The 14,569-nt window shown below is 34.3% G+C and overlaps 1 protein-coding gene across 3 annotated transcripts in view; it reads right to left on the bottom strand.

Annotated features, from left to right (window-relative positions):
* Nipbl (NIPBL cohesin loading factor) overlaps positions 1-14,569 on the bottom strand; it is a 164,313-nt gene that overhangs the window by 77,653 nt on the left and 72,091 nt on the right. For all 3 annotated transcript variants that reach the window (XM_052159946.1, XM_052159944.1, XM_052159945.1), the window contains exons 4-8: positions 12,618-12,745; positions 9,576-9,675; positions 8,755-8,906; positions 1,998-2,158; positions 1,208-1,304 (exon numbers count right to left, since the gene is read on the bottom strand). In XM_052159946.1, coding sequence (XP_052015906.1) covers positions 1,208-1,304; positions 1,998-2,158; positions 8,755-8,906; positions 9,576-9,675; positions 12,618-12,745 — 638 coding nt within the window. The remainder of the gene's footprint in view (positions 1-1,207; positions 1,305-1,997; positions 2,159-8,754; positions 8,907-9,575; positions 9,676-12,617; positions 12,746-14,569) is intronic.

The raw sequence follows: 14,569 nt of genomic DNA, 5'->3' as shown, positions 1-14,569 counted from the left end.
GGGAAGTTTTCTACCATTTATCTATCAATCTACCATCCATCTTCCCTTAAGTGTCAGAAGAAAAGAAGGCGCATTATTTATATTAACTATTGCTTTGTTATCGCTTCCTGGAAGTCATAAATAACTTCTTACATTGACAAAACTTCAACGATAACTGTGATAGATAAAGAGAGCTAACTTGTAAGTTGTTTTCTGTTTTAAAAACTGGGTTTTTGGGGGCTGGAGAGATTGCTCAGCAGTTAAGAGCACTCACTGCTCTTCCAGAGGTCCTGAGTTCAATTCCCAGCAACCACATGGTGGCTCACAAACATCTGTAATGGGCATCTAATGCCACCTTTTGTTGTGTCTGAAGACAGCAACAGTATACCCATATACATGAAATAAATAAATCTTAAAACAAAACAAAACAAAAACCAAAAGCTCAGATTTTAAACCAGTCAAAATGTGTAAACATTTACTGAACTAAAATCTCATACACTTCAGCTTTCTCATTCCATTTTTTAAAAATCATCCTTGACTGATTTCATTTTCTCTTTCTTTTTTTCCATTGTTTTGTTTTCTCTATAGAGAATCTAGCAAAAAATCTGGTATAAAATCTTAAAGAGTAAGGTTCAGCCTCTAATTTATAAAGGACATTTGAGTTGAAACATTTGCAAAAAAAAAATGTGCTTTACCATATGGGGCAGGCAGAATAGCCCTTATTAGAATTCACAAGGAATGATACATTATTAAAAGTTTTACAAGTTATTGCCTTTTTTCTATAGACAGGGACTTATATAACATGGGCTAGCCTGGAACTCACAGAGATCCACGTTTTTGTTCACAAGTGTTGGGATTAAAGGTCAAAAGGTAAAAAAGTACAGTGGGGACACCGTGATAGAAATTTGAAAAAAGAATAAAGAAAAAAGAGCCCATAGAAACACGTTAAAATTGAAAACAAATGTCAATAAAAAGAGCAAGAGAAAAGCTGGCCAGTTTAGTCTGACTAAAGAGTTCAAACATTTAAGAGAGGTTAAGATAGTTATGATTGTGAAGGGCTATTGGACTTATTAGTTATACACCTAAGAATACTATAAGAGTTTACTCGGATATAACAAATATAAGTATGAACTACTTAAATAAATTGGAACTGATTTAAATACCCATATACTTGGTCTAGATCTGCTTGAAAAATGAAACACACAGAAGGAAATTCTAGTTCTAATACCTTTAGGAGTTCCGTCACTTCCAGCAGGAGAACACACTGGCTGTGGAGACCTTAAGGGAAAAGATGCAGCATTCCTCATTGTTGAAGAATCGCCATCCTAAGAATAAAACATAATTTTTCTATCTTGAATGCTAGAAGATGCTTTACTGAAATCTTAAAGATAATAAGAGACATAAATTACTGACAGGTAAAGTGTTGAAATTCAATAGTATAATTCTTCTGCACTTTCCTGTTTTCTTCATGGTATATCTTAGAAGAATTGAAATTGTATCCAAAAGAATCAACAGCCTATGCATGGCAATGAATAAAGAAAACTGGTATTATGAGCATGCTCCATTTGGGTTTGCTCTCTGCGAAAGGAGATGTGAAGAGCAGCCTATGAGGCCATAAATGTCTTGAGGGCAGTGTCCACTGTCATCTGTTGTCTTTAGATATAGGCAATTTACATAAGAGTGCCGTGACATTCACAATAAGAAAATTTCCAATATTTAAATATGAGGAAGGGGGGAAGTTAAACATAGGGGAAAAAAAAGTCAAATACTAACAAATAATCCCAATAATGCTACTTGAGATAATTTTTTTGTATAAGACTATTCAATTAAACCTGAAATTTAGTTCTGCTGTATGGATTAAGCTTTGTGGGAAGCAGGAGCCATGGTGCTCATACCTAGATTCTCAGAATCAAGCTAATTCTCAAGGTAGAACAGATATCCTTCGCCTGTGATATGAACATGCTGGGCTACACAACAGGTCCCAGCCATCACCGCGTTTATAACCGCATGTTACATACGTCACTACTTAGCCTGTGCACCATGTGTAGGTAGTCGTCGCTTGAGCCATGTCTAGGGTTATCAGCATGATGATTAGCTGAGTTGCCAGATAATGGACCAGAAACTTTGTTATCATGGAGGTTTCTCAAGCCACCGGCAACAATAGGACTTGATACTGATGCTGGAATAAAAATTTTTAAAAAGATAAAAATTAACTAGAGAAATTCTTAGAAATTAATTACAAGGATATTTTAAACACACAAAAGTTATAAAGAATATAATGAATATTTATGTATTGATCCTTGATTATACAGCAGATACGAAGCTAGCATGGGCTACTTAAGAGCCCACTTCAACAAACCAAAACTAAACTAATCACAAACACTGACTACAAATCCTGATACTGTGACAAATGTCATGGCTGATCCTTTTGTACAGAACTGTAACACCACAGACATGTAGGAAATTCTCAATATAGAGACTGCTTTCTTTATTTTCCTCTCTCTTTATTTCATAGGAGAGAATAGTTTATCTTCATACCACCCTATTTCTGCATGCATATCTTTATACTTTCACTGTAAATAAACATGTTCTAAATTATACATAAGTAATATTTCAAATATAGTGTTCTAAATGGTCTGTTTATAAATTCCCTTATAACTGATATTTCTTCTTCTTTCAAACAGGGCCTCATGTGACCCAGGATAGCCTCAAATTTGCTATGAGCTCAAATTTTCTTGAAGTTCTCGTATTCACTCCTTTACCCTCTGACTACTGGGATTCCAAGCTTGTGCCACCTAGTTTTATGCAGTTCTAAGGACAAAATCCAGGGCTTCCTGAATTCTAGGCATATAAAGTCCCTTTTAATTAGGCATTATGTTATGGTTTTTCAATTTCTTACATATGCAACCTTAAGTTCATTTGTTTTAAATAAACAATTACACATATTCTGCTGTATAAGGTACACAATGTATTTATTCATTTTTATATGGAAATGGCTAGATTATTATAAATAATATAACAGTGGGCATCACTGTTTATGATATATACATGAGGCATTTTAGAAATATACCTATAACTTAGACTTAGACCAGCAAATAAGATTACTAGTTACAAACATTAGTAAGTCTTTCTGAATGCTGCCAAATAATTTACAAATTACTCAAGTCCCTTAATTTATCAGTAGTACTTGGAAATTCTCACTGCTTTATATACTTACCTACAATTTTCGTTACTCAAGAGGGTAAAAAAAATTTGATACTTATTTTAGTTTACATTTATTAATTTGTAACAAAGCCAAGACTCTTTCATGTATATTTTCACCCATATTCTCTGTTTACCAAAGTTATAGAAACGTTTTCTATACCTTTTTGAAAAGTTTTATAAAAAATTATTTTTAAGTATACTATAGCACAGTTAATTACATAAATTCCCCCATTATAATACTTTATTATATACTATACAGTATATAATAATATATTATTCCTATTAAGATGTATATGAAGTTTCCATATGCTTTTCTGTGTCTGTACTTAATAGAACAACTTTGTTCCCAGTTAGATTGAGCTATACAACTCCACTTTAAAAAAAGTAATCTATCCAAAAAAAGAGGCCAGCTGAATGTGATAATATATGCCTTTAATCCCAGAACTCAAGAGGCAGAGGCAGGCAGATCTTTGTGAGTCAGAGGCCAATGTAGTCTACATAATGAGTTCCAGGGCAGTTATGACTACTGAGAGATCAGTTCCTGCTTCCTGACCTGCTTGAGTTCCAGTCCTGACTTCCTTTAGTGATAAACAACAATGTGGAAGTGTAAGCTGAATAAACTCTTTCCTCCCCAACTTGCTTCTTGGTCATGATGTTTATGCAAGAATAGAAATCCTGACTAGGACACAGTTCTACACCCAAAGTGGCCCTTTCTTTCTTTCTTTCTTTCTTTCTTTCTTTCTTTCTTTCTTTCTTTCTTTCTTTCTTTCTTTCTTTCTTTCTTTCTTTCTTTCTTTCTTCTCTCTCTCTCTCTCTCTCTCTCTCTCTCTCTCTCTCTCTCTCTTCTCTCTCTCTCTCTTTCTATGCACACATATGTCCATGCGTATATCCACACATATACATTAGCTATACAGAGAGATCATATGCTTCTTGATGTTACCCATTGCTCACTAAGTTATGGTAGTGACTGCAGGTACTCATGTCTGATACATGATCTAGAGAAATATGTCTAAGTTGTCACCACTCGATAGATAGCCTTTAGCAGGATAAAGCTGTACCAATTTATTATCATTCAGTAATGTTTTAAAAATAATTCATTAAATAAAATGTTCTATTTGGCTCCTATTAAGGACTTGCAAGATCTCTTCCCCATCAATTTGAAATGGCCTATAGATTCTTGGTCTCCCCGTCCCCACCTCTCCCCCCCCACACACAAGACAGGGTTTCTCTGTATCCTGGATGTCCTGGAACTCACTCTGTAGACCAGGCTGGCCTCGAACTCAGAAATCCACCTGTCTCTGCCACCTAAGTGCTGGGATTAAAGGTGTGTGCCACCACTGCCCAGCTGGCTTATAGTTTCTTAAGCATTCCAACAATCCCTAATATATATCCAGTTTGACACAATGGTTGGTAACAGCGATTGTCTTCAGGAACATTTTTTTTTAAGATTTTTCTTTCTCATCATATTCTCTTTAACTCACCTGATTTTGGAATTCAGCTATTATTTGATTTTATAAAGTAAGGCAAGAAAGTACAGATTTGTTTCTTTTTGATAAAATGGTTAAAGACCTGAGAAACTTCATTAAATGCTCCGTAAATATTAGAAAAATGGTGTTTTTCCTCTTAACCACTTTTAAAAAAGTTTTCACTTACCAAGTGATGTAAATAATTTATAAACTATGCAAACTGGTCTCCAGAAAATTTGTATAAACTATTATCCTTATTAAGAATGTTAAACACTTTTACTTGTTACTTCAAGTTAATCATTATTTTAAATAACTGTTATACTTTTCTTTGTCTGTTGGTTATTTAATTTAAAAAAAATGCCTATTTGTCTACTTCATAAGCTAATTGTTGTCTTGCTCTTGACACATATACACAATATAGTAATAATCTTTATATAGCTTGGTATCTAAACAATATATTATGTGTATATGTGCTCCAAGAGTTTTTCCTCAATATGCATTTATATTGAGAAACATAGTCACATGTTCTCAGAAAAAAAAATAAAGTTAATCTCTTTTTCTCTAATCTAGATGTTCAATCTACTCAGAAACCGGTTTATCTCATTCTCAAACTACTAACAATTAGTATTTTTGCTGTGTAATTTAAAAAATGTACAGTTTTTCTGTATAGAGCATTTTGTTCTAAGTGATCCAGTAATACAGGTATAATTTCAAAATTAATAGACAATGACCAAGATAACTAAATAAGACATTCTTAAAAACTTTACGGTGTCATCTTTTGAATGAAAATTAAAACTATTACAATATTCTGATAAGTATTAAAAATCATAAAAACAGATGATCTCATGAAAAATAGGATATTTGTAGTATCAACCCAGAATACTTAGTAATTACACAGTTAAAAATATGCTTAGATCAGTGACCATGAGATGGTGCCACCAAAAAGCTACAAAACTGGGCCCTGTGTAGTTCCAGATGTGATAGGTGACAAAGTATGCATTACTTATGAAATGCTCTTGCAGAAATATGTATAACAAATCTTTTAAACATATTTCCAGCTGATAGAAAATATAAGGAATATGAGAACAAATTGAACCATCCTTTGAGAAAACAGTGAAGTCTAGACTATGAGATTTATTTCACAAAATAAATCTATGTCCCACCACACATAAGTAAGGAGCAAGCCTAGTTGCAGTCTTGTAATCCTCCTACTGAGAATTGTGTAATTAAAAAATGTACAGTTTATTTATATAGAGCATTTTGTTCTAAGTGATCCAGTAATACAGGTATAATTTCAAAATATTAATGTTGCTTAGCACATATGATACCATACATTGAACCACCAGTATCACAGAAAACAAGGCAAAATTAGTATATTGAAGGAAAAAGGGGACCGCACTGGCTTTGGACTGAGAGCTGAAAGGTCTGGGTATATCCTACAGACTGTTAATGCCCAACCTACACTTTAACAAGTTATCTCAAAGAGAGAAAATTCAAGAGATAGAAAAACAAAAAACAAAACAAAACAAAAACAAAACAAAAAAACAAACAACAACAACAACAACAACAAAAAACACCGGAAAAAAAAAAAAGAAAGAAAAAAAATAAAGGGAAAAAAAGCCAACCAACTATAGCTTGATTATATCTTGACAAAAATTTATGTTAGAGACATATTTATGACAAAGCTGGTGATGCTGAAATATACTGTGCATTAGATGATGTTAGAAATTAATTTCTTAGAAGTAAAATAATCTAGTGAATAGTGATTTAAAAGGAAAAAAAATGTACGGGCAGTGGTGACACACATCTTCAACTCCAGCACTTGGGAGGCAAAAGCAGGTGAATCTCTGTGAGTTTGAGATTAGGCTAGTCTACAGAATGAGTTCTAAGATAGCCAAGGCTATGTCTTAGAACTCATTCTGTTAGAGAAATTCTGTCTTGACAAAACAACCACCACCACCCCCCCACCCCCACCCCCACCAAACAAAAACAAAAACAAAAAAAGATGGCTTAGTCCCTGGGAGCTCTGGGGGTCTGGTTGGTTGATATTGTTGTTCTTCCTATGGAGTTGCAAACCCCTTCAGCTCCTTCAGTCCTTTCTCTAACTCCTCCATTGGGGACCCCATGCTCAGTCCAATAGTTGGCTGCGAGCATCCGACTCTGTATTTGTCAAGTACTGGCAGAGCCTTTCAGGAGACAGCCATATCAGGCTCCTTTCAGCAAGCCTTTCTTAGCATCCACAATAGTTTCAGAGTTTGGTGACTGTATATGGGATGAATTCCCAGGTGGGACAGTCTCTGGATGGCCTTTGCTTCAGTCTCTGCTCCACATTGTCTCCGTATTTCCTCTGTAATCCACCTACCAAGGAGCACACATAGCTCCAGCTGCATATGTAGCAGAGGATGGCCTTGTTAGGCCTCAATGGGAGGAGAGGTCCTTGGTCCTTATGAAGGTTTGATAGATGTCCCAGTGTAAAGGAATTGAGGGCTAGGAGGGAGGAGTAGGTGGGTGGGTGGGTGGAAGAACACCCTCATAGAAGCAGGGGAGGTAGGATGGGATAGGCGGTTTCCAGGAATAGGGAAATGGGGGGGGGGGATAACCCTTGAAACGTAAATAAATAAATAAATAAAATTAAAACAAAACATGATCTATATGTTTAACATCCCTAAGAAAGAGAGAGAGAGAGAGAAGGAAGGAAGGAAGGAAGGAAGGAAGGATAGATAGACAGATGGATAGATAGATCTTTCTAGGAAAATGATGAAGGGGCTTATTGGGCATGGTGAATTTTTTCTAAATGCTAAAATTTTAATATGAAGTTTTGAAAGAATGTTTTCAATGTTATGTTTCTAATACTTTAAATTTCCCGATCTCCAATTTTTTCCTGTTCATCTGACTTCGTTTGACTTACTATGTATTCTGTGTTGAGCATTATCTAGGGAGCGCTAACCCCTCAGTGATGTTTTTCAGTTTCTCTGGTGCCTGAACATTCTCAGGAAAGACTCATGACTGAATTGGGTCTTAAACAACTTTTTCTTTTAATTCATTTTGAAAAATGCATCAGTTTTGCTCAACACGGGAGAGTTTCTAGCACACAGCATCATCTGAGTATTTATGAGCACAAAATGATATGCTTTCTATAAGAAACTCAATTAAAAGAGTCCTCAATTTCATAACAAAATATAACTAAATAGCAACCTAATCAAAGTATATACACTTGTACATACATGGCTATTTATATGTTAAAAGTTCGTTTTAGGTTTTTGTCCTCTGACTTATTACTTTTATGGGAAACAAAACCAAAGATGTTTGTCCTTTATCTTTTCTTGAAAATTTATGTTTTTTAAAAATATACATGATAATTTGTACTACTAATAAATTATTTAGTAGTCATGAGACAGTATAATCTTTAAAACGATAAAAGATCCCTGAAGCAAGAATATCCCTCTGGCCTGCAGAGATGCCTCCATGGTTAAGATCACTGGCTGCTCTTGCAGAGGACCTGGGTTTGATTCCTAGCATCTGCATGGCAACTCATAACCATCTGTAATACCAGTTTCATAGCAAGCTGATGCCCTCTTCTAGCTTCTATGGTCTCTGCACTCATATGGTGCATAGACATATATATAAGTAAAAATCTGGGCAAAACATACAATAAAATGAATTGTTAAAAAAAAGACAAAAGATATAAACATATAATATTGAGCACTGGCAATAAACTGAAATTAGTAATCCAATTCAGAATATTTTGTATCAAAACCTCTAATTTTTCAACTATAAAATGAATACCTAACTAAAATGTTATAATATATAGTTAATTAAAATGCTACTGTAAGAAACTCAACTAAGAGTCCTTAATTTCATAACAAAATATAACTACAAAGTAACTTAATCAAAGTCCCAAAGACAATGCCCTATTTACTCCATTGATAAATTAACAAAAAATAAATGTAATGTGTTTAAAACAATTTAAGCCACAGTTAATTTGACAATAATATATTATTTTAGTTTATGCTTAAAAATATTTTTAAAATGAACATGCTTGGAGTTATAGTTAAGTATATTCAAGAGTTAATATAATAATTTAGGTAATAAACAACTTTCTCACCTTGCTGCATCTGTGGATGTGTTGTGTAACTTGAAGGATGGGAATATGGCATGTATCCTGCAGGACTCTGTGGGGCATATGGACTAGGCACTGGGCTATTTTGTTGTGGCATAAATCTGTTCCCAGAGCTTGTCTGTGGTGGCACAAACCGGCTAAAACCCAAAACACAAATGAAGTATATCAGGAAAAGAAATCAACAGGCTACTCCTTAAAATTTAAATGAGACAAAGTTCTTTGAACTTCAATTTATATATAATAAAATCTATACAAACAGAAAAACAGCAAAATAACATATAAATATTAACATTCATAACCTAAGAGTCACATCAAATAATTAAAAGTTACTTAAAGACATAAAAACCACCATTCTATTTAGGAATACCAATCTACGTTTCTTCAAATAAACTGTCTTCCAAATTTTGCTATTTACAGCGAACTTACACCAAACATGGTACTTTGTGTGTGTGTGTGTGTTCAGTGGTAGTGCTGCTGGGAATTAACTCATTAAACCCAGGGCTTTGCGCATCTTAGGCAAGCACTCTGTCAGGGAGCTACATTACTACCTCAAACACATCATTTATTTTATGAAACTCTTTTGCTATGTAAAATTCAATTAATATATGGTAGCTCCTTTACTTAGTAATCATAGTAATTCCACATGCAACATTTTTAGCTGAATGTTCATAAGGACCAGGAAGCATAGAACTACTTATTTATAGATAATTCATGAATATTTAAGTGTATGTGCTTGCTAGTCACAGAAGCATATTCATTTACCACAGACTTTTTAATAAATAACATATACATAAGTATCTATTTACCTGGAGGGGCTATGTGAGATAGTGGTTTGTTGGTAATTGGAAGATGCAGGACTACTGTGCATGGAATTCTGAGAAAGTTTATACTGAGACATCATCATTCCTGCTCAAAAGATAAAAAACATTAAATATTATTTTCTTTTTACTATAAAGACTCAACTCATTCCTTTTAAAATGTTTAAAAGTTCTGTTCTTCCGGAATGGTCTTATTTTGGGGGAAATAATATATAGACAGCTACTAGGAAAACTAAATTTCAAGCACAATTAATTTTATAAAAACATGATTCTAATACCACTAGTCTAGTGCTATAAATAAGAGATGATGTCATTGATATTTGTAGAACTAGGAATTGACACAAGGCATCATATACACTAGGCAGGTTCTCTACCATTGAGCTAAAATCTCCAAATTCACATTCATATCCTGTTATTATTTAGACTTAGAAGGAAAAGGAAGTTTTAAATCACTTAACCTAGATATTATAAAAATACTATATACTTTTTTAAATATATGCCTCTGTTTTATTATACAGAAATATATTTTAACATATACTTCCCCTATGCTTAGGAACTTAATTTCACAACATTGTTTCATACCTACGTTTTTATTTATCTATGTACCAAAACTGAGTTCCTGCGAATTATCCAAAATTCTATTAACAAAGCATGATGTTCCTGTTTCTTCTTCTAAAACAACTTTTTTGCTACTTAGTGTGGATTATAAGAATATTTCAATAGTAATTGAAAACATGGTTAGCTTTCATTTTTTAATACTTATTTTTAATCTTTATTTTATTTATGTGTATGAATATCTGCCTGCATGTTCATGTTTGCCACGTGTGCCAAGTCCCCTTGTGGGCTAGGATTCACTGGAACACGAGTTACAGTTGCCAGCCACCCTGTGGGTGCTGGGAACCACACACGGACTATCTTCAAAGCAGCAAGGGTTGTTAGCCACAGCACCACCTCTGCAGCTTGACTGATTCATAAGTGGCATTTTGTAATAAAAAAGTAGCAGAAAAATTCAGTTAATTAAATCAGAGAGAAAATTTGCAATTAACTTTGAATTTTCTTATATGACTTTCTGGGAACTGTAATCAATAAATTAATATTCCTAAATTTCATTTCTTGCTGTCATATGAAAAGTACCTTTTATCAGAAATATTCAAACAGAAGGCATATGTTTATTTGCCAGTAATACTACAGAAGATAGTATAGTTTTACAGTCAGTAGCAGAATGAGATTAGGGCTCAAGACCACCTCAAAGACTACCACTAAAAAATTCAAAACAAAGTAGTTTAACTTAATAATTTAATAACTGTAACTGCTGTTCCTGATTGTCCTCTTTTTTGGTAGTTGAACAGGGAAGGCGGTACTATAAGAAGGGAATTAATCGTTTTAATTAAGTCACCACTGAGGCAAAGCTGAAATTACTAGTTTAAAAGTAATGGCTACTTAAATGAGTCAAATAAAATCAGAAGAATCCTCTCTGGTTACCTCAAAGTTCCAAAGAGCTATGAGTTTAGTTCCGTCTATAGAATAAGGTATCTATCTAAGGACAGGAGATGGCTCCGTTGGGGAAGTACATGAGGGCTTGAGTTTGGAACCCCAGAATCCACAAAATCCATAAGATGGTGGCTGTGGCCACACACTTAGGGTTACAGTAAAGGGGTGGAGATAGGTGAGTTCCTGAAATTTGGTAACCAGCTGGCCTAGGCTGGCTGATGAGCGTCAAGCTCAGTTAGAGATTCTGGCTCAAAATGCGAACAATCACAAAACATTGTGATACGCACACATGCCTGACCACGAACATGCATACCCACAACACAGCACACAGCCACACAAAAGATTTTTCTTATGAAAAATGCTTTTAACAATGACAACTATTAACAAATTTTATCTTTTCACAAAACAGGATATATAGAAATAGTAACTATACAGTTTAGCTAAAACTATATGCAGAATTAAACATAAAATATGTAACTTAAATGTTGTAAAACTTATTATGATTTTTCTATCTAAATTTATACTAAAAATATAGATTACAAAATGTAATATTGTTGGTTGGAAAGATAGCTCAACAGTTAACAACACTGACTGCTCTTCCAGAGGTCCTGAGTTCAATTTCCAGCAACCACATGGTGGCTCACAACCATCTGTAATGGGATCTGATGCCCTCTTCTGGGGTGTCTGAAGATAGCTACAGTATACTCATATAAATAAAATAAATAAAAATAAATCTTAAAAAAAATTAATATTGGTATTTTTGGATGATCTGATTTATTCAAAATTGTATTTATATTCTCCTAAACTTATTAATTCTTTTGTGCCTTCTTTCAAACTTTTATTCACATTATTTTTAAAAACTAGTTCATGCATGTGTTTTTGTGTGTGGGTTATATACATTTGAATGTAGCTGCTTACAGAAGTCAGTACAAGGTAAATGGAGTCATAAACATCTAAGGAAACAAAGAATAGTATATGCTTTTAATGAACTCCTGAGCCATTCATTTCTCCAGTTTCCCACTTCTGTAACCAGCTACCTTGATATTCTCTTTTAGCTCCTGCGCTTTCAGAATGCACAGCTTTATTTCCTTTCATTACTGCTATGGTCTTCTACTGTACTCTAGTTATTTGGTCCTACGTTTAATTCCCAGCACTCACATGGCAGCTCACAACTTGTCCCTAAACTCCAGTTCCAGGGGATGCTTTTCCTAGGCAAACACAGAGACAAAACACCAAAGTACATGAAATAAAAATAGATTAGAAAAAAATTTACTGATAGATTCCAAACCTTCGGCGAAATTTTCTAAAGTTCACTTAATATATTTCAAGATATATTTAAGAAAAAACTTTCAAAGTTTTTTTTTAATTCCATATTAAACTACAAGAATATTATTAAGTTTCCTTCTCACTGTAGGCTTGATTTAAAATATGAACAGACATTTGTATATGAGAAACCAGATTCTTAAAGAAAGTAAATTTAATCATATGTAAAACAAGTTCTGATACAGGGTTCAACAAGCACTATAAAAAGAGCCTCACCACTCTGTACATATCTGTTCTGCATGCTTTTCTCCCTGAAAACGTTAGGACTCCTTGCCAGGACGGCCTGCAACAAGACTGGTATATCGCCTTCGGGATCATCACTGCCAAGGTTATCTTTCAGTTCTCTGGAATTGAAGAAAAACTAATTATAACCATGCTTGACTTCTTAAGATTCGCAGAATAAAAACATGTGACTTCAGTCATGTGACACTTTGAAACATCCAATCCCCAGAAGAAACGAAATTATCAAGGAATTCCTACACACCGGGCAGTGGTGCACGCCTGTAATCCCAGCACTCTAGGAGGCAGAGGTAGGAGGATTTCTGAGTTTGAGGCCAGCCTGGTCTACAGAGTGAGTTCCAGGACAGCTATGACTATACTGAGAAATCCTGTCTCGAAAAAACCAAATCCAAAAAACCAAAAAACCAAACAAAACAAAAAAAAACAAAAAAAAAAAAAAACAAAAAAAACAAAAAAACAAAAAACCAAAAAAACAAAAAAAAAAAAAAAAAAAGGAATTCCTACACAACATCCCACACTTTACCTTTCTGGGGAAAGGGATGCTGGAATCACAATTTTATGGAACTATGAGTTTATTTAAAAATGTTCATGTTAATTTTAGGAAACTGAACAAGCAGAGTCTATTACATACTACTCACTAATGAAAACCACAGAAGTGATAGTGATGTTGGACTGCTATTGACTTGTAATATGTTGAATTTCCCTCATGTCTGAATACAAGTGAGTCTGACTGTCAAAGAGTTGTTCTTCCAATGAAATATGCAATATTGCCATACTAAGAGGAGACATACAGGTTATGTGATTTTTCTATCTTATGCAGGTAATCATCTAAATAATTAGCAAATTAAATTAGACATGCCTATTTAGAAACAGTGTCTTTAATTTTACAGTCTCAATCTGAATATACTATGCCCAACCTTGCCTAATTTCTGAGATCAGAAGGCACTGGAGTATTCATGGTTACATAATAGCAGTCTCTACTTTCTGAATATCACTTTGCACTGCTTCAACATGGTGGAAGACATGAGAACTGATGTCTGTAAGTTTTCTTCTGACATCCACACACACACTCACCCTGGGCAAGCATGCATGTATGCACGGAAACTAATTGGATCTAACAGTAAAGACCTAAAAGATAACATCCTAACAGTAAGGTTCAATAAATTCCAGGGGATAATCTTAAAGGAACTTCCTATAAATTCTAATTTTTATGTGCCTTTTTTCTACCTTTTTAAATATTCAGAAAATACTGCAGAGTGTGTATAGACAAAAGCAACTGTGTAATATCTAGACAGTGAAATTTCTAGAGGGATTAAAATATGAACACTGTACTTCCTTGTGGTTGTAAGCAATCAATTCTTAGTTTCTCCATCAGAAAAGTCATATTTAATATATATTTCAACAGAGTCAATTTGAAAACTGCCCCCAAATATGTACTGTACCTAATATGGTTCATCTTTTCTCTAAGTAATGAATCTTTAAATTTTAAAATTAATAAAGAATAGAAGGGTGTACAAATACTATTTAATAAGAGGCTATAATGGGATAAAAGTGATAGACCTTACTTGAGAAAACTGTATTATCATCTATGTGTGGTGTGCACATGTGCACGTACAAGCATGCCCATGTCCTGACAGAGATGTGGCGATCAGAGCACAGCTTTGTGTTGGCTCTCTACTTCCCCCTCACATGCAGTCTGCACACTGAGCTCAGGTGATCAGAGCACAGCTTTGTGTTGGCTCTCTGCTCCCCCCACATGTGGTCTGGACACTGAGCTCAGGTCCTCAGGCTTGAGCAGCATGCACTTTACCCCCACTGAACCATCTCCCTGGACCCAGAGTTTACTTTTAAATACATTTTTCTGTTGTCAAGTCTGTAAAGTATGCATTGCTTTTGTAGTGACAAACATATCAAGTACAATCTTATTG

Source organism: Apodemus sylvaticus, chromosome 16 (genome assembly GCF_947179515.1).
Source record: "Apodemus sylvaticus chromosome 16, mApoSyl1.1, whole genome shotgun sequence".
Taxonomy (NCBI): domain Eukaryota; kingdom Metazoa; phylum Chordata; class Mammalia; order Rodentia; family Muridae; genus Apodemus; species Apodemus sylvaticus.
The sequence above is the reverse complement of the archived record's forward strand: the minus strand, read 5'-3'. Positions and strand labels throughout refer to the sequence as shown.